The sequence below is a fragment of the Euleptes europaea genome, chromosome 18 (genome assembly GCF_029931775.1).
Source record: "Euleptes europaea isolate rEulEur1 chromosome 18, rEulEur1.hap1, whole genome shotgun sequence".
NCBI classification, from domain to species: domain Eukaryota; kingdom Metazoa; phylum Chordata; class Lepidosauria; order Squamata; family Sphaerodactylidae; genus Euleptes; species Euleptes europaea.
The window spans coordinates 20,881,235-20,898,921 of record NC_079329.1 but is presented as its reverse complement, the minus strand read 5'-3'; the positions used below and the strand labels follow the sequence as shown (position 1 = coordinate 20,898,921).

The 17,687-nt window shown below is 50.7% G+C and overlaps 1 protein-coding gene across 1 annotated transcript; it reads left to right on the top strand.

Moving 5' to 3' along the window:
- Positions 1-259: 259 nt before the first annotated feature.
- C18H19orf81 (chromosome 18 C19orf81 homolog) lies at positions 260-16,440 on the top strand. Its single transcript, XM_056864605.1, has 6 exons — positions 260-305; positions 5,704-5,794; positions 7,377-7,500; positions 8,871-9,010; positions 11,819-12,022; positions 16,290-16,440. Exons 1-6 carry the CDS (start codon positions 260-262, stop codon positions 16,438-16,440), a joined length of 756 nt encoding a protein of 251 aa, XP_056720583.1.
- The last annotated feature ends 1,247 nt before the right edge of the window (positions 16,441-17,687 follow it).

Here is a 17,687-nt window from a genome sequence, read left to right as displayed (position 1 = left end):
AGTCAGTTCTTTAATCTGTCTTTTTGCTCCTAATAAAGTATTACTGCTTCAGAGCTACCTGCCTGGATGCGTTTGCTTTTGGGATGCTAGGGACAGATGCCTGATCCTGACATTTGCCTTTAGCGCCATCCAAAGTGGGCCAAACAATGTCCTGGCAAACCTGGGTCCTCTTGCGAGCCGGCCACACAGAGAAAAGTCGTGCAATCACCTCCATTGTGTGTGCGACTCGGCACAAATCCACTAAGGCTACGTTTGCGACATGGGGATTCAAGACGTGAGTTGGCTTCAGCACAGAGTGGTGAGAGGTAAAGTTGGCAGCGGGGGAAGAGTTCAGTGCCAGCAAATTACACTTGATCAATAGGACACAGGCTGTTGCTTGCTACGGGGCGAAGCAGGGTTGCCAACGCCAGCTCGGGAAATCTTTGGGGATGGGGCAGGTGGTGCCACAGGAGGGCTGAGTTTAGGAAGGGGAGGGTGTTCAATGGGCATGTGATGTCACCACATTTTTTTTGCCGTCAAGTCACATCTGACTTTGAACACATGAAGCTGTCTTATACTGAATCAGAGCCTTGGTCCATCAAAGTCAGTATTGTCTACTCAGACCTGCAGCGGCTCCCCAGGGTCTCAGGTAGAGAAGAAGAAGAAGAGTTGGTTTTTATATGCCGATTTTCTCTACCACTTAAGGGAGACTCAAACTGGCTTACAATCACCTTCCTTCCCCTCCCCACAACAGACACCCTGTGAGGTAGGTGGGGCTGAGAGAGCTCTAAGAGCTGTGACTAGCCCAAGGTCACTCAGCTGGCTTCATGTGGAGGAGCAGGGAAACCAACCAGGTTCACCAGATTAGTGTCTGCCACTCCTGTGGAGGAGTGGGGAATCAAACCTGGTTCTCCAGATCAGAGTCCACCGCTCCAAACCCCCGCTCTTAACCACTACACCATGCTGGTAGAGGTCTTTCACATCACCTACTTGCCCAGTCCCTTTAACTGGAGATGCCGGGGATTGAATCTGGGACCTTCTGCATGCCAAGTAGATGCTCTACAAACTGAGCCACGGCCTCTCCCTTCTGGCGACCCCGTAGGGTTTTCAAGACAAGAGACGTTCAGAGGTGGTTTGCCATTGCCTGCCTCCGCGTCATGCCCCTGGCGTTCCTTGGAGGTCGCTCCTCCGAATACTGGCCAGGGTCAGGTCTCACGTAACCCCCCTCTCTCCCCTTGGTTGCTCTTCTGTCCTGTCAGAGCACTCAGACATCCCCGCACCCAGGCTTTTTGGCACGGAGACCAATGGGATCAGGACTGTGGACATTAATTGGGTCTTTAAATAGCTCCCTGTCTCTCAGGATTGTACATCTCAGCCTGAGTGGAAGGTGGTGCAGCAGAGTCAGACCCGTCCAAAGCTTAATTCAGTCCTATGCAGTCTTAGCTAATGGCCGGGAAGGAGATGACCTTCCCTTGGCTGGGGTTGTCTGGAGGTTGTAGGGGTGTGTGTTACTGAAAAGGGAAATAGATATGTTCCAGCTAGGATCGCCAACTCTGAATCGGGTTGCCAGGCTCCTCTTTGCCACCAGCACGAGGTTTTTGGGGCTGAGCCTGAGTAGGGCAGGGTTTGAGGAGGGGAGGGACTTCAATGCCATTGAGTCCAATGGCCAAAGCAGCCATTTTCTCCAGGGGGGCTGATCTCTGTGGCCTGGAAATCAGTTGTAATAGCAGGAGATCTCCAGCTAATACCTGGAGGTTGGCAACCCTAGGGTTGGGAAATACCTGGAGTTGAGGAGTGCCTGGGGTAGGGTTGCCAGCTCCAGGGTGGGAAATACCTGGAGGTTTTTGGGGTGGAGCCTGAGGAGGGCGGGGTTTGGGGAGGGACTTCGATACCATAGAGTCCAATTGCCGAAGCGGCCATTTTCTCCAGGTGAACTGATCTCTATTGGCTGGAGATCAGTTGTAATAGCAAGAGATCTCCAGCTAGAACCTGGTGGTTGGTAACCCTAGCCTGGAGAGGGACCTGAGCAGGGTATAATGGCACCGGGTCCACCCTCCAAAGCAGTCATTTCCTCTAGAGGAACTAATCTTCATTGGAGATCAGCTGTATTTCCAGGAAATCTCCAGGGCCCCACCTGGAGGTTGGCTTTCCAGCAGGGGGGAAATATAGCGATACCAACTCCAGCTTGAGAAATTCCGAGAGATAGGGAAGAGGAGCCTGGGGGAGGACGAGTTTGGGGAAGGAGCTCAGCAGGGATGTGATGGCACTCTAGGACTTCCATGTCTCCAAAACTCTGTAGTGTACCCTAGCGCCCTCTCTCTGAAGCTGCCATTTTCTCCAGGGGAACGGATCTTTGTAATTTAGAGAGAATCCCAAGCCTCACCTGGACGTTGCTAACCCTAAGAACCTCCTCCTCCTTCCTCCGGCGGGGATTCAGAACCAGAGTTCTGGAAGCTTGGTTTGAATTGGGGCAGTTGGCCTGCAGAAAAAGCAAAATCCCTCCTCAAAAGGAGCCGCTGAAGTGAAGTGGTAGAGAGACTCTAACTTGGAGTAACAAGAAAAGGACTGTGTGGAGCATCTATATTCAGAGGGTACCAATTTGTGACGGGGGATTGAACGCGTCAGAGAGACAGCAGGGAATGCCATGGAGCGGCTTCTACTGTGCCTTCTCCCTGTCTAGGGTTGCCGGCTCCAGGTTGAGAAATACCTGGAGATTTTGGGGGTGGGGCCTGAGGAGGGCGGGGTTTGGAGAGGGGAGGGCCTTCAATGCCATAGAGTCCAATTGCCAAAGCGGCCTTTTTCTCCAGGGGAACCGATTTCAATCGCCTGGAGATCAGTTGTAATAGCGGGAGATCTCCAGCCTCCACCTGGAGGTTGGCAACCCTACCCCTGTCCCCACTGCTTTCATTTCGTGGCCATGGCTTCCTCTTTCCAGGACCCAGAATGGGTAACTTCCCCAATCAAAGAGCTAAAGAAAAGGAGAAATTGGAAAGGGTGACCTTCCCAAAGCGGCTGATTCCTGCCATAACATCTGGATGTATGTATCATGTGGCTCAGGGCCATCCTATTGAGAGTTTCCACACGTGCCCTCCTGGCTGCTGAGAAGGTGGAAGATTCAAAGAGCCATGGCTGTCATCAACCACCTGACGACTACTCCCAAATATGAGGTGGGAGGGGGAATTGGTTGTGCAGAGAGGATAGGGTTGCCAGCTCCAGGTTGGGAAATTCCTGGAGGTTTTGGAGGTGGAGCCTGAGGAAGGTGAGGTTTGGGTAGGGGAGGCATCATGCCAAAGACTCCACCTTCCAAAGTGGCCATTTCCTCCAGGGGAGCTGATCTCTGATGCCTAGAGATCAGTTGTAATCCAAGGAGATCCCCAGACACCACCTGGAGGCTGGCAATAAAAAAATTGTTTGGTGGGTATAAAAAAAGAAAAAAGAGAGTTTTTGGGCAAAAGTCTTATGCAGATTCAGGGTTGCTTGGGTGAAGGAGACAGAAATCAAGCTTATGAAACATTTTTTAACAGGGATGGATTAAGACACACTGAGGCCCTGAGCTGTGTCAAGTTTAAGAGCCAGCATGGTGTAGTGGTTAAGAGCAGTGGTTTGGAGCGGTGGACTCTAATCAGGAGAACCGGGTTGGATTCCCTCCTCCTGCACATGAAGACAGCTGGGTGACCTTGGCCTAGACACAGTTTTCTTAGAGCTCTCCCAGCCCCACCTACCTCACAGGGTGTCTATTGTGGGGAGGGGAAGGTGATCGTAAGCCGGTTTGATTCTTCCTTAAGTGGCAGAGAAAGTCGGCATGTAAAAACCAACTCTTCTTCTTCAAGAGGCCTTTCTGCATTACCTCCCCAAAATGTGTATTATTCCAACAGGGTTATTTTTGTATTTACAGGCCCTTTGTAATCACCTGTGCACAAATTCGGAGCTGATTTTTAACTATCTCCCAGGATGCAGGAAGAGGAGACGGATGGTTCCAAGCTGCGGTCTAGTTCCAGCAACCACTGGGAATCAGGTCAAGATCCGGAGAGACAGAATCCTCCTCCCTGGCTTGCCGACCCCCTTTGTGGTTTGGGACTGCCAGGCCCCACACCCTCTCTTTAACCCCCCGCCCCCGCCCCACTTTTCTCCTGCACCATCACTTTCGAAGATGCTGCTGCCAGTACGGGGTTTTAACATAATTAGCCAGTCAAATGGAGTCGAGCTTGAAAAGATGCCAAGAGGGGGGGAAAATGCGGGAACGAAACAAGGAGAAGGGAGCAGGCGGGGGAGAGAGCAGCTATTCTGCAGGGCTGGAGGAGAGGCGGAGGCTCATTCTTGGTCCCCAACCCCAGGCCGCAAGCAGCCTGCGTGACAATGCAGCATAGAAATGGAGAAGGCACTAGGGGTGCCAGCCTCCAGGTGGAACCTGGGGATCCCCCTAGGGTTTCCAGCTCCGGGTTGGGAAATACCTGGAGATTTTGGGGGTGGAGTCTGAGGAGGGTGAGGTTTAGAGAGGGGAGGGACTTCAATGCCATAAAATCGCAATTGCCAAAGCGGCCTTTTGCTCCAGGGGGACTGATTTCTATCGCCTGGAGATCAGTTGTAATAGCAGGAGATCTCCTGCCACTACCTGGAGGTTTGCAAACCTATGGGTGACCTTGGGACAGTCACACACCCTCAGCCTTGATTCTGGCAAGTATTTGGATGGGAGACCTCCAAGGAATACCAGAGGTGTGACATGGAGTCAGGCTAAGGTTGCCAACCTCCAGGTACTAGCTGGAGATCTATTACAACTGATCTCCAGCACTGATAGAGATCAGTTCACCTAGAGAAAATGGCCGCTTTGGCAATTGGACTCTATGGGAGGGCATTGAAGTCCCTCCCCAAACACCACGGAGGGTGGGAGGGCATTGAAGTCCCTCCCCAAGCCCCACCCTCGTCAGGCTTTGCCCCAAAAACCTCCCGCCGGTGGGGAAGAGGGACCCGGCAACCCTAGTAAGAAAAGAATCAGGGTTGCCAACAGGCCTGCAGACAAATATCTCATCCTTTTAATAGAGGCTCAGTGGGTGGACAGGGGCAGCTGAAGTATTTCATCCCATGGAGGCCACCTAGGCAATAACGTCCCTGTAATCCTCCTCTCAACAACCCTGTGAGGTAGGTTAGGCTGAAAGAGAGTGACTGGCTCCACATTATGTAGCAAGCTTCACGACAAAGCAGAGATATGACCCCCGTTTCCCGAGCTCCAGTCTTCATAGAATCATAGAGTTGGAAGGGACCACCAGGATCATCTAGTCCAACCCCCTGCACAATGCAGGAAACCCACAACCACCTCCCCCCTACACCCCCAGTGACCCCCACTCCATGCTCAGAAGATGGCCATGGTGCCCTCCCTCTCATGAGCTGCCCAAGGTCATAAAATCAGCATTGCTGGCAGATGGCCATCTAGCCTCTGCTTAGAAACTTCCAGGGAAGGAGAGCTCACCACCTCCCGAGGAAGCCTGTTCCACTGAGGAACCGCTCTAATGGTTAGAAAATTCTTCCTAATGTCTAGATGGAAACTCTTTTGATTTAAGTTCAACCCGTTGGTTCTGGTCCGACCTTCTGGGGCAACAGAGAACTACTCGGCACCCTCCTCTATAATGACAGCCCTTCAAGCACTTGTTGCATGCTAACCACTACAACTCGTTCTCTTTTTTAAAAGTGGTTGCAGAGCAGAATACTAACAGCCCTTCTTCTCTGCAGTCCCATCTGTGCCGGAACTGGAGGCTGAGGAGAGAACCTCGTCCCCTTTCCCAGAACTGGAACAGCACTGCCCACCGCCACGGAAAACCTCGTGAGTAGTTACTGCTGCCGGCTGTGAAGGGGGCCAGCTGGGGTTGCCAGGTCCCTCTTCGCCACAGGCGGGGTTTTTTTGGGGCGGAGCCTGAGGAGGGCAGGGTTTGGGGAGGGGAGGGACTTCAATGCCATAGAGTCCCATTGCCAAGCGGCTGTTTTCTCCAGGGGAACTGATCTCTATCGGCTGGAGATCAGTTGTTTATTTGATTTATTTAAATAAAATAAATAAACGAAAAGGGTAAAAAAAACCCAGAATAATTATAATCTAAGAGAGCTTTCACCGGAGGCCAACCACTGGAGGAGGGGGTGACTCACAGGAGATGGGGGTGGTGGGTATATTCTATATTTCATTTTGCTTTTGCTTTTGGATATAATATTATAATGTATACTAAGTTGTTATGTAAATGACTTTTATATAGATAAATTATAGGTTATTATAAATTATTAAATAGTACAGATGATAGAGAGTTGAATTAGACTCTAATCGGGATAGAAATTGTTAAAAATATCAAATGACGTTATATTGTATCCTATACTTATCCTTTTTCTTTTTTTTGTTATCACTTTTTGAAATAAAAAAAAATATATTTTTTAAAAAAGACCAGTTGTAATAGCAGATCTCCAGCTAATACCTGGAGGTTGGCAACCCTAGCAAAATGTCCCCTATTAAGGAGCCTGGCTCCCATCTCTCACTGAAGCATAATTGCGTGGCCAGGAAGGAATGGCTTAAACCAGTTCAATCTAATTTTGTTCATTTAGAGCCGCACAGAGGCCTTTCCCCTTCAGCTAGGGTTGCCAGGTCCCTCTTTGCCACCGGTGGAGGTTTTTGGGGCGGAGCCTGAGGAGGGCGGGGTTCGGAGAGGGGAGGGACTTTGATGCTGTAGAGTCCCATTGCCAAAGTGGCCATTTTATCCAGATGAACTGATCACTATGGGCTGGAGATCAGTTGTAACAGCAACCAGTGGCGGACCTACATTTTTGGGGCCCTGAAGCTTGAACTGTTATGGGGCCCTCTTCGCAACCAGCAACAATAGGGCAACATCCAGCAAAGGGCCTGACTGCCCTCGCAAGGACCTTGAGGCCCAAATGGGTGGAGAACATGGTGGTGGGGTGGAGTCCTTGAAAACGGGCCATACAGTGACAAAATAAAACTACAGAACTATTAAGCCGTGCATCAACGAAGGATTTGAGGATCCAGTTGCCCAAATGTAGGCTGTGAATAGATTCTGGTGAGCTCAGTGAGCCCTTACAGCCGGGGTTTCGAGAGCTGCAAGCCCCAGAGAAAATTTTGAAATTTGACCAATTACAGGGACATTTTCAAGCCACGTGAAATGGATTTTGGAGCATATCCTGAAGTCAATATTAACTACTTCCACCCATTGGCTTATGATTCTATCACTAAAAAACTCCCATGTTGAGAAATTCACTCATTAAAAAATGTTGCTTCCTGGGCCCCCTCTGGGATCAGGGGTCCTGAAGCTTCAGCTTCATTAGTTTCACAGTAGATCCACCTCTGGCAGCAAGAGATCGCAAGCTACTACCTGGAGGTTGGCCACTTTCAGACCTTTTCTCTCTTCCAGAAGGCGTCAATACTTGAAGAAAATCATTGCTGAATATGAGGCTCTTGACATGGAAATGCCTTGTATACGGAAGTTCCCCAGGCCTCCACCTGCCCGCCCCCTTTGCCTCTGTATGGAGATTCCGGTCAGTTGGGCTTTAATGCTGGGAAGGAGAGTTTGAGGCATTTGGCTGAGGTGTGTGTGTAGAAGGTGGTGGAAGAGGCTCAAGACCATGATGTATAGAGTCATAGAGTTGGAAGGGGTCTCCAGGGTCATCTAGTCCATCCTCCTGCACAATGCAGGAAATTCACAACTACCTCCCCTCTCCCCACCTCCAGTCAACTCTACTCCATGCCCAGAAGATGGCAAAACACTACCCCAGGATTCCTGGCCAATCTGGCCTGGAGGAAAATTGCTTCCTGACCCCAAAGTGGCGATCGGCATTTCCCTGGACATGCATGAGAGCCAAACACCGACACAACCCTTCCTGCCCTCACTCTCATGATCTCACCGGGTGACCTCAGGACAGTCCTGCTTTCTCAGCCTAACCTACCTCACAGGAGTGATGTGCAGATAAAAAGGGGGAGGGAAGAATTGTGTATGCTGATCTGAGCCCCTGAAATGAAGGGCAGGATGAAGAATGTGACAGATAATGAATGGGTCTATTTTAGACGTTTATCCACGATAGTTAAAGGAAACCTCTGCTTTCCTGAACCTCTGCACATGATCAGAGGATGGGTATCCTGTTTGTGAATTTGATGAAGGACACCAATTGGTTGCTGCTAGATGCAGAAAACTGAACTGGATACATCTTGGCCTGATTCAGCCAGCAGTTCTTCGCTCCTTTTTAACCTTCCTTCCTTCCTTCCTTCATCCCCACCACATAGGGTTGCCAGCTCCAGGTTGGGAAACAACTGAAGATTTTGGAGGCGGAGCCCGAGGAGGCCATTTTCTCCAGGTGCACTGATCTCTATCAGCCAGAGATCAGTTGTAATAGCTAGTACCTGGAGGTTGGCAACCTTACCACCACGGTTTAAGCACACCCCTGAACAGCTCTCAAACGGAGCTCGGGAGTGCAGTCCTTAATTCAACCAAAGGCTGTGGAAGAAGGTTCTTTTACTTCCCCATCATGTAGAGGAAGTCATTCCTAGTGGGTGGGTTGGGGGGGGGTTCAGAAGCCTGCGTGATGAGCGAGCGTGGTGTAGTGGTTAAGAGCGGTGGTTTGGAGTGGTGGACTCTGGTCTGGACAACCGGGTTTGATTCCCCACTCCTCCACATGAGCGGCGGACGCTAATCTGGTGAACTGGATTTGTTTCCCCACACTCCTACACATGAAGCCAGCTAGGTGACCTTGGGCTAGTCACCGCACTTTTAGAGCTCTCTCAGCCCCACCTGGCTCACAGGGTGTCTGTTGTGGGGAGGGGAAGGGGATTGTAAGCCGGCTTGGCTCTTCCTTAAGCGGTAGAGAAAGCTGGCATATAAAAACCAATTCTTCTTTTCTTTTTCTGCCGCCAGCCTGAAAAGGAGATGACCCACGCCGAGGTCCTTGCGGCTGTTGAGGTGGCCATTCCCGATGCCTTTGAGGCGGGCCTCTTGCGCAGCATCCAGTTCGAGAACACCAATGTGATCTGTGGGACAGCTGGACGGAAGAACAGGTTAGACCTGCCCCAGCCTTAGACTTACCAGGTTGCCCACTGCGGCGGCAACCTCCTGACCTAGGGTTGCCAGCTCCGGGTTGGGAAATACCTGGAGATTTGGGGGTGGTGGAGCCTGAGGAGGGTGGGGTTTGGGGAGGGACTTCGATGCCAAAGAGTCCATCTTCCAAAGCGGCCCTTTTCTCCAGGGTAACTCATCTCTGTCGCCTGGAGTTCATTTGTAATAGCAAGAGATCTCCAGCCACCACCTGTAGGTTAGGAAATTAGTACAGGAGCGAGAAGCTAGTAAGCAAAAGTGCAAAAGTGATTTTATAAGCTACTCAATTACATACAAACACATTAAAGTGAACATACATAGACATGACCTACAATCTAACAGACAAATAAAGTGACTGATGTGCAGATCTGCTACACAATGTATCCTTACCCCGTCAGGGACGTGTGATGTAACCTACAACCTATTGATGAATGCATAGAAATATAAGAAGATCATTGTTTGAAGGACTGATGAAGAATTATTAATTAAGAATTTGAAACGGCCGTATCCTCATCAAGATTCTGGCTTCTACAAGACATGATATTTAATTTCAAGAAAAATTACTGTACTCTTTCAATAGACATTTTTGAACTTTTCATCTGCACTGCACATTAGTCACTTCATTTGTCTGTTAGATTGCACTTTTGCTTACTAGCGTCTCGCTCCTGTACTAATTTCCTAACCTTTTGATACCAGTACAGTGGTGCCCGTCTTCTCCCCACCACCTGTAGGTTGGCAACCCTATCCTGACCCCATGCTTGGCCTCAGTCATTGTTCAAGGGAACAACAAGAGCCAAAATGTGTGTGTGTGGGAAAGACGATGGTGCTTGCAGGAGTGAGAACTCTGGGTTGGGTGATTCCTGGAGATCTGGGGGTGGAACCTAGGGATGGTAGAGTTTGGGGAACGAAGGAGCTCAGCGGGGGCACGATAACATAGAGTCCTCCCTCCAAAGCTGCCATTTCCTCCAGGGGAACCAATCTCTGTAGTCTGGAGATCAGATGTAATTCCAGGGGAACCCCAGGCCCCAACTGGAGGGTTGCCAACCTCCAATAGACCTGCTAACACGACCTGTTGGAACACTGACTGGTGAACACGACCTGTTGAACCTGTTGAACATGACCCATTTGAATTCTTATTGAATTGCACCACCTGTTGAAAACATACTTGTAAGATTACTTCATATACTGTTCTATGAGCGGATTTTGTATGTTATATCCACTGTTTATTTTTGTATATTAGTTGTGTTGAAATATTTTTTGATGAATATCTAACGGTGAGTTATAACCTACTTATGTTGAGCTTATTTAAAAGATCATATGTTTATAATCTATGAGTGTTGTAATATTTTATTTTAGGAGGTGCTATCTGACTATAAGAGCCCCGTGGCGCAGAGTGGTAAGCTGCTGTACTGCAGTCCAAGCTCTGCTCACAACCTGAGTTCAATCCCAACGGAAGGTAGCCAGCTCAAGGTTGACTCAGCCTTCCATCCTTCTGAGGTCGGTAAAATGAGTACCCAGCTTGCTGGAGGTAAAGGGAAGATGACTGGGAAAGGCACTGGCAAACCACCCTGCAAACAAAGTCTGCCTACTACATGTCGGGATGTGATGTCACCCCATAGGTCAGGAATGACCCGGTGCTTGCACGGGGGACTACCTTTACCTTTTATCTGACTATAGTGTGTCTAACCTCCAGGTTCTAGCTGGAGATCTCCTGCTAGTGCAACTGATCTCCAGCCGATAGAGATCAGTTCCCGTGGAGAAAATGGCCGCTTTGGCAATTGGACTCTATGGCATTGAAGTCCCACCCCTCTCCAAACCCTGCCCTCCTTAGGCTCCGCCCCCAAAACCTCCCACCTGGGGCAAAGAGGGACCTGGCAACCCTACCCACCTGGAGGTTGTCCAGTGACTTGCTTTTAATGACATTGTGGTGATTTCAATTGTAAGCGGCTTCCAGCAGGATTCTAAAGAGGCAGCATAGAAACCCCATCCGTAAGAAAACGACATTCCAAACCCATCTCCTTGGAGGCGGTTCCCCTGCCAATTGTCAATGTCTCTGTCCCTGCTGCCGCTTTCTCCCCTGGGCCAGCTTCTTCAATGAATTTGGCACTTGTCGGCTCTTTGGCCACTGACACACAGAGGCGGCAGAGCTCTGCCCGAACGGTGATAAGGCCACCTCACTGTTCCACCCGTCCCCCACCTCAACGGGGTTGCCAGCCTCCAGGTACTAGATGGAGATCCCCTGCAATTGCGGCGGATCTCCAGCCGATAGAGATCTGTTCACCTGGAGAAAATGGCCTCTTTGGCAATTGGAGTCTATGGCACCGAAGTCCCTCCCCTCCCCAAACCCCGCCCTCCTCAGGCTCTGTCCCAAAAATCTCCCGCCAGTGGCACAGGGGGACCTGGCAACCCTAGCGTTGAGTAGGGGGTCGCTGGGGGTGTGGAGGGAAGATAGTTGTGAATTTCCTGCATTGTGCAGAGGGTTGGACTAGATGACCCTGGTGGTCCCTTCCAACTCTTATGAGTCTATGAATGGTATTACCCAGAGGAGGTAGGGTTGCCAACCTTCAGGTAGCAGCTGGAGATCTCCTGCTATTACAACTGATCTCCAGCCGATAGAGATCAGCTCACCTGGAGAAAAAGGCTGCTTTGGCAATTGGACACTGAAGTCCCTCCCCTCCCCAAACCCTGCCCTCCTTAGGCTCTGCCCCAAAAACCTCCCATTGGTGGCCAAGAGGGACCTGGCAATCCTACATCTCGATCTCCCAATGCAGGTGGCTGCTCAATGTGTCAGATTTCCGGACCCGGAACCAGCTCCTCCAAACAGACTTGATGGTGGAACAAGACCACTTCCCGCTGAGACGCTGGGACGACCTGGTGATGGAGGACTATCGTATGCACCTCCGAAGGGCACTGGCGCGCCAGCGCCTTCTGGACACTCTCAGCGACTCCTGGGAGGCAACCAATTTGGACGGACTGTGAGGTCCAGTTAAGAGTCAGCAGCGAAGAGAAACCTGTTGCTGATCTGTTTGTATGTCTTTTGTTTGATTTTAGAAGAGAATGCCTAGGCCATTATACCCACTGGACAGGATGGGGGTAGGATCCAGCCCCAATGGCCTTTCCTTCAAGAGTTTACATCCAATCTGGGTCTTTTGAGGATGCAAATATGGGGAGAGAGTGCCCCCTAGAGGCAAGTCAAGGTACTTCCTCTAACATGTTACAGGTTGGATCTAGCCATTTTTTCACTAAATCTTGCCCCGTTCGTCCGATTACTGCAGCCCCCACTACACATGGCTTTTCTTTGTACAAGTCCTCATCATAGCCTTTTTCACCAGACTCCCTTTTGTCACTAGGAGAAAAGCGGGCCAGATCCAATCCTACATTTGTACCGTAGGATATTCTGGGGAAGGGAGTGTAATTTTGCAACGGGAGAGGCCCTACAGCTCAAGACGGTATAGTCTGCAAGCCATTTCTCCCCATTCTAAAGGAGAGTCAGTTTGTTGTGTTACTTATGGGATCAGTGAAATGCAGATGCACTTTTCCTTCTTATTGCTGCCTGTGTTCTCTGGCCCGGCCCTGCAAAGAGATTCTGGGACTAAGCCTTGGGATACTTTAGTTGAGAGAGCGCTTGACCTCCCAGGAGAGATATTGCAAGTCACTGCTACTACCACCCTTGCCATAGCGATCCTGCCTCTTTCCCTGAAGAATGTTTGGTGCACCAGAACATGTCATGGAGTGTCTACGTTTCCCTCATTGTGTGTGCCTTTTGTGCGCCCTGTAGCAGCACCTTCTTCCAAAAAGCAGCAAAAAAACCCCCAAACCATTATGGCAGCTTGCAACCAGCTGTAGAACTCTGTGACTTAGCTGAGGGCACTGACACATGGATCTGAGACCGTCGGAAAAGACAGGACTGAATTAGGCAGTCTTACTGGGTTGGACCCAGCCCACTTTTCTGCTGTTGAAAAAGGGTTCCCCTTTGACCATCCAAAAAGGCTATGCTGGGGATCACGGGGACAAAAGCCACATAGCACAAAAGCCATGCGTGGACGAAAGCAGTATGGGACGGTGGCTGTAGTAAAGGGGTGGGGGATGCTATTAAGCGAGATTGAATGAAAAAGCTGGCGGCACGATCCAACCCATGATAAGGCACTTTGCTTGACGGCAGGGGTGCCTAGCGCCGCTCCCGACACCATTGTCTGAAAACGAATCACCTAACATGCCCAACTTCATGGTGCCCAGGACCCCCCAGGTTTTGTCCCCCGACACCCTTGTTAGTTTGGTATCTTCCTAGGCTTCCCTTAAAAATAACACCTCTTGCAAAAGCTGTGAGGGCACACTTCACAATACCAGAGAAAAGATGCCCCATGTGTGTGTGAAGTGCCGTCAAGTCGCTCCCGACTCATGGCGACACTATGAATCAATGTCCTCCAAAATGTCCTATCTTTGACAGCCTTGCCCAGATCTTGTAAACTGAGGGCTGTGGCTTCCATGTATTCCATGCCCCATGTATTCGGTGAATAAAGGGGGTGAAGACAAGAACTTGGACTTCAGTCATCCACAGTGTGACAACCAGGAGTCAGAACCCAGAAGTCACTAACTGTACATCTGCCAGGCGCAAGGGATGCCACTGTTGCCCACGAGATGCCCCGGGTCAACTGGGACATCTTTATAACCCTTGCTGGTTGGAACAATGGCTGTCCTGGATGGGCAGAGCCTAGCAACCGTTCACTGCCCAGGGAACATCCTTAGCCATAGCTCTGGTAGATCATCCTATATGGGGCCACGGCAGTCTGAAGAAGAAAAGTTGATTTTTATATGCCGACTTTCTCTACCACTTAAGGCAGAATCAAACTGGCATACAATCACCTTCCCTTCCCCTCCCCACAACAGACACCCTGAGAGGTAGGTGGGGCTGAGAGAGCATGACTTGCCCAAGGTCACCCAGCTGGCTTTGTGTGTAAGAGTGGGGAATCAGACCCAGTTCACCAGATTAGCCTCTGCCGCTCATGTGGAGGAGTGGGGAATCAAACCCGGTTCTCCAGATCAGAGTCCACTGCTCCAAACTACTGCTCTTAACCACTACACCATGCTGGCTCTGTCTGTTCTAGTCTGGATGGTTCCTGATGATAAGTTATGATGTCGGCGCTGGGAGGACTGTGCCCCACCACATCCAGCTGGCCACTAAAGGACTAGAGGTGTGCTCTGTCCTCAAATGCTCTCCTTCCACGTTTGGATCGAAGCAGCCCGATCTGCAGACCCACCGAGTGGGCAGAAAAGCGCGTCCAATCAGATGCAAGTCCCAAGGATGCCAGCTGACCAGATGAAAAGCCTACTTGGTCTGCTGCTCTGCTGAAATCAATAAGCAAAGCTTTTCACGGCACAGATCTTAAGCAGTCATCACTTGATTTGATGTGTTTGCTGTGAAAGGGACAGCTGGGGGGCATGGCCCAAAAGTTGGCAGCCCCCAAACACAACAGTCCTGGCTCTGAGTGACAAAGCTGGGTCCAGATTAATGACGACATACGTCGTTCGCCGAAGACGCGCAAGCAATTATTGAACTAAGTAATGGGCTTAGTATTTAGGACAGTGTGGGCTTTGCGAAGGCCCAAGAACCCACCTGAAGGACTGGGCTACTGGGCAGCTCCCATTTCCCTGCCAATCTCGTTGGGAATGTGGTGTCGATGGAGTGGGACTGTGGCTGTGACAGAGCATCTGCTTGGCATGCAGAAGGTGCCAGGTTCGATCCCTGGCATCTTCAGTTAAAGGGTCTAGGCAAGTAGGTGATGTGAAAGACCTCTACCTGAGACCCTGGAGAGCTGCTGCCGGTCTGAGTAGACAATACTGACTTTGATGGACCAAGGCAGTACAAGGCATCTCCGTGTAATTAATTCTGGTCCAATCCAGGATAATTTGGTTGCCATCCTGTACACGTTGTTCTCTGAGCAGCAGTTTGTGCAGTCATACCTGTAGGGTTGAGCCAACTCAAGGCACAATCTTCTAGAAAGCTCTAAAGGAGACGCCAATCTCTGCCCCCCTCCTTGGCCACGCACCCAGAGCACAAAACCCAGTTCAGTAGTTTCTCCCAGCGGGTGTATATGGCTTAATTCCAAGGAACCCTGGGAATTCTAATTTTGTCAGGGTGGATAGGAGTCCTTAGCATTATTCTCCTTGGGTTCCCATGGTCAGGATGTTAGGTGAGGTAGGCTGGCTTTACACAAGCAACATGAGCGAGAAGGTAAAACCCATTCTTCACAAGGGAGATCTATATTCAAATGTGAGCTGGTTGTCACCGTTTGGAAGTGGCTGTGTGGTGCAGTGGTTGGAGTAGCAGGCTGGGAAACCTGCATTCCAATCTCTCTTCTGTCATGGAGCTCAGTTGGTGACCTTTGGCCAGTTTCCCACCCACCCCAGCCCAACTTACCTCACAGGGTTCTTCTGAGAATAAAACGGGGAAGGGAAACTCATCTGCGCTGTCCTGAACTCCTTCGGAGGAAGAGCAGGATAGATAGGATGGTAAAGAGACCCCAAATATGCTGCCACCCCCCCTAAAATTTTGTTCCTGAAATGGCCTCCCTTCTGAATTATGGCAGGGAAGGATTTTGGGTTCAACTGTGGTCATTTATGAGTGGGTACTTTCACTCACTTTCACCCCCGGTCTGTCTCAGTTGTTCCTTGGAGTTAGGCATGAGTTTTCCGTCCATTAGAGATGACCTCGCTGCCAGCCCTCACAAATCCCAGACCTTCCAGTTCCTCTGTTAACCCGATTCTTTCCTCTCCTGAGCTCAGCCCTGGTGAAATCCCCATGCATAAGGCAAAGTGTGGGACATGCAAGCTTGGTTTCCCTCACAGCCAGTTACAAAGCAGCGTGAAAAGAGGTGGGGATTCAAATGTTCCCTGCTTCCTTGGAGCTCTTTCAGAGCAGAAGAAAGGCTTTTTAAAACTGAGACTTGGATTCCCCCCCCCTTTCAGCTTGCTTCATTTTTCTTAAAATGCTTTTTTATGCAGCCATTGGGTTTTAGGGGAGAATTTTCTCTCACAGTAAGCTCTACAAAGTAAGCCAATTACATAGCAGCATTTCAAGGGGCAGGGACTTGATTTGAGCTTGGAGACGGCTGGCGCATAGATTCCCAACAGGAAAGTGTGGGTCCAATCAGCAACGAACCTCAGGTAGAACTCCATGCATAAATGACCTGTCTGGGAAAAAAGAGAGAGCATCGCAACCACTTGATTGTGGGCGTGGGACAGATCCTGCGGCTGCATGGCAGACGACAACGAAACCCAGTCGCCTTTCCCCTCTCGAATGACGGTGGTGTGCCCACAGGAGAAACTGGCAAAACTCCGGCAGGCTCTCACCAAATGCTCGCCCACACCTCTTGCTTTCCTTCAGGACCCGTAAAACTCTCGCCGGCCCGAGAATGGCAGAGTCCTTCCTCTGCTATGCTCGTTGGAAGTCATTGCACACTCTCTCACTCTGACACACACACATACCAGAGATCCAAAAGCACCTAGGAAGGGTCTCTGTATCCCATAGAGTTTATATTTGCAAATAAAATCATTAAATTACATTAGTTGCTCTGCACAGGCATTGGAGGCAAAGAACGGGCCTCCGGCCCAGGACAAGGGGTTCGGTAGAGGAAGATACAAGGGGATGGGGTGGGGAAAAGTGTTTGTGTGTCTGGGAAACTTAGGCAGACCTGCCCGAGCGCCATAGGGTGGGCTTAGGCAACACAGGGTTTGTTTACATTCATCTCCAGAGCTCCTGCCCACCAAGTGAGGTTTCCTAGAGGTATGGTTTCTTGCCAGGCGAGGGAGGGGCATGGACAAGAGAGGAGTGGGAAGCGGAGGTCACAGGATTCCTGGGTTCAGGAGCCCCTCTGGGTTTTAAAGTGCAGGTGGGCGTGGAGAGCCAGCCGTTCCGCCAAGAGGAAAGGACTGAGCTGGGTTCTAGAGCAGGGTTCCGGAACCACACGCTCTACAGCATGTGGGAGAGGGACAGGGTTTCTGCAATGACAGGGTCTGGTCCTCCCAGGGTAGAACCCGATGGGATTCTAGAGCAGGGACTATGGGGCAGCGTGAGAGATGGGGAGTGGACACTACAGCCTCTAGGACCAGGAGCCAAGCTGTACTGTAGAGCAGAGATTTGGAGCCAGGCTGGGTTCTGGAGGACGTGGGGATTTGGGTAGGCTTCTAGAGGGGCGGTGGCGGGGGGGGGGGTCTATGCCTCTTGGCACAGGAGCAGCTGTGGGTTCTAGAAATGGTGGTGGTCTCGGCCGGAGATTAGGATCTTGGAACCGGACCTCCTGGGTTCTCTCCAAGTGTGTGTGGGGAAGGGGGGGCAGGAGGGAGAAGTCTATGATACATCACACCCGGGTGCTACAAGGCCGGGTGCCAGGGCAAGTATAACCTTGGGAGACCCACACCATAGGAGAGGGTTCAATGGGGGTGTGGGGGTGGGGAGAGTACCGACCCCCTTCCCTGTAGCCCGTTCCACCCAGCAACCACAAAAAATCAAAACACAACCCTGTCGAACGCAGGCATTACCATCCCCCCTCCCGCCCACCCCCACCCCATAATCATTCCCAGGGAACGGGTCCCTGAATCACAAAGTCAACGTCACATACTTCAGTTCGTTTCAGGACATTA

What these genes read in the sequence shown, in the direction of transcription:
- C18H19orf81 (XM_056864605.1), top strand. Translation starts at nt 260, where the DNA reads ATGGGGATTCAAGACGTGAGTTGGCTTCAGCACAGAGTGGTGAGAG. An exon ending in GCCTCTGTATGGAGATTCCG is followed by an intron (nt 7,501 to 8,870) that starts GTCAGTTGGGCT and finishes TTCTGCCGCCAG; the next exon opens with CCTGAAAAGGAGATGACCCA. An exon ending in ACAGCTGGACGGAAGAACAG is followed by an intron (nt 9,011 to 11,818) that starts GTTAGACCTGCC and finishes CTCCCAATGCAG; the next exon opens with GTGGCTGCTCAATGTGTCAG.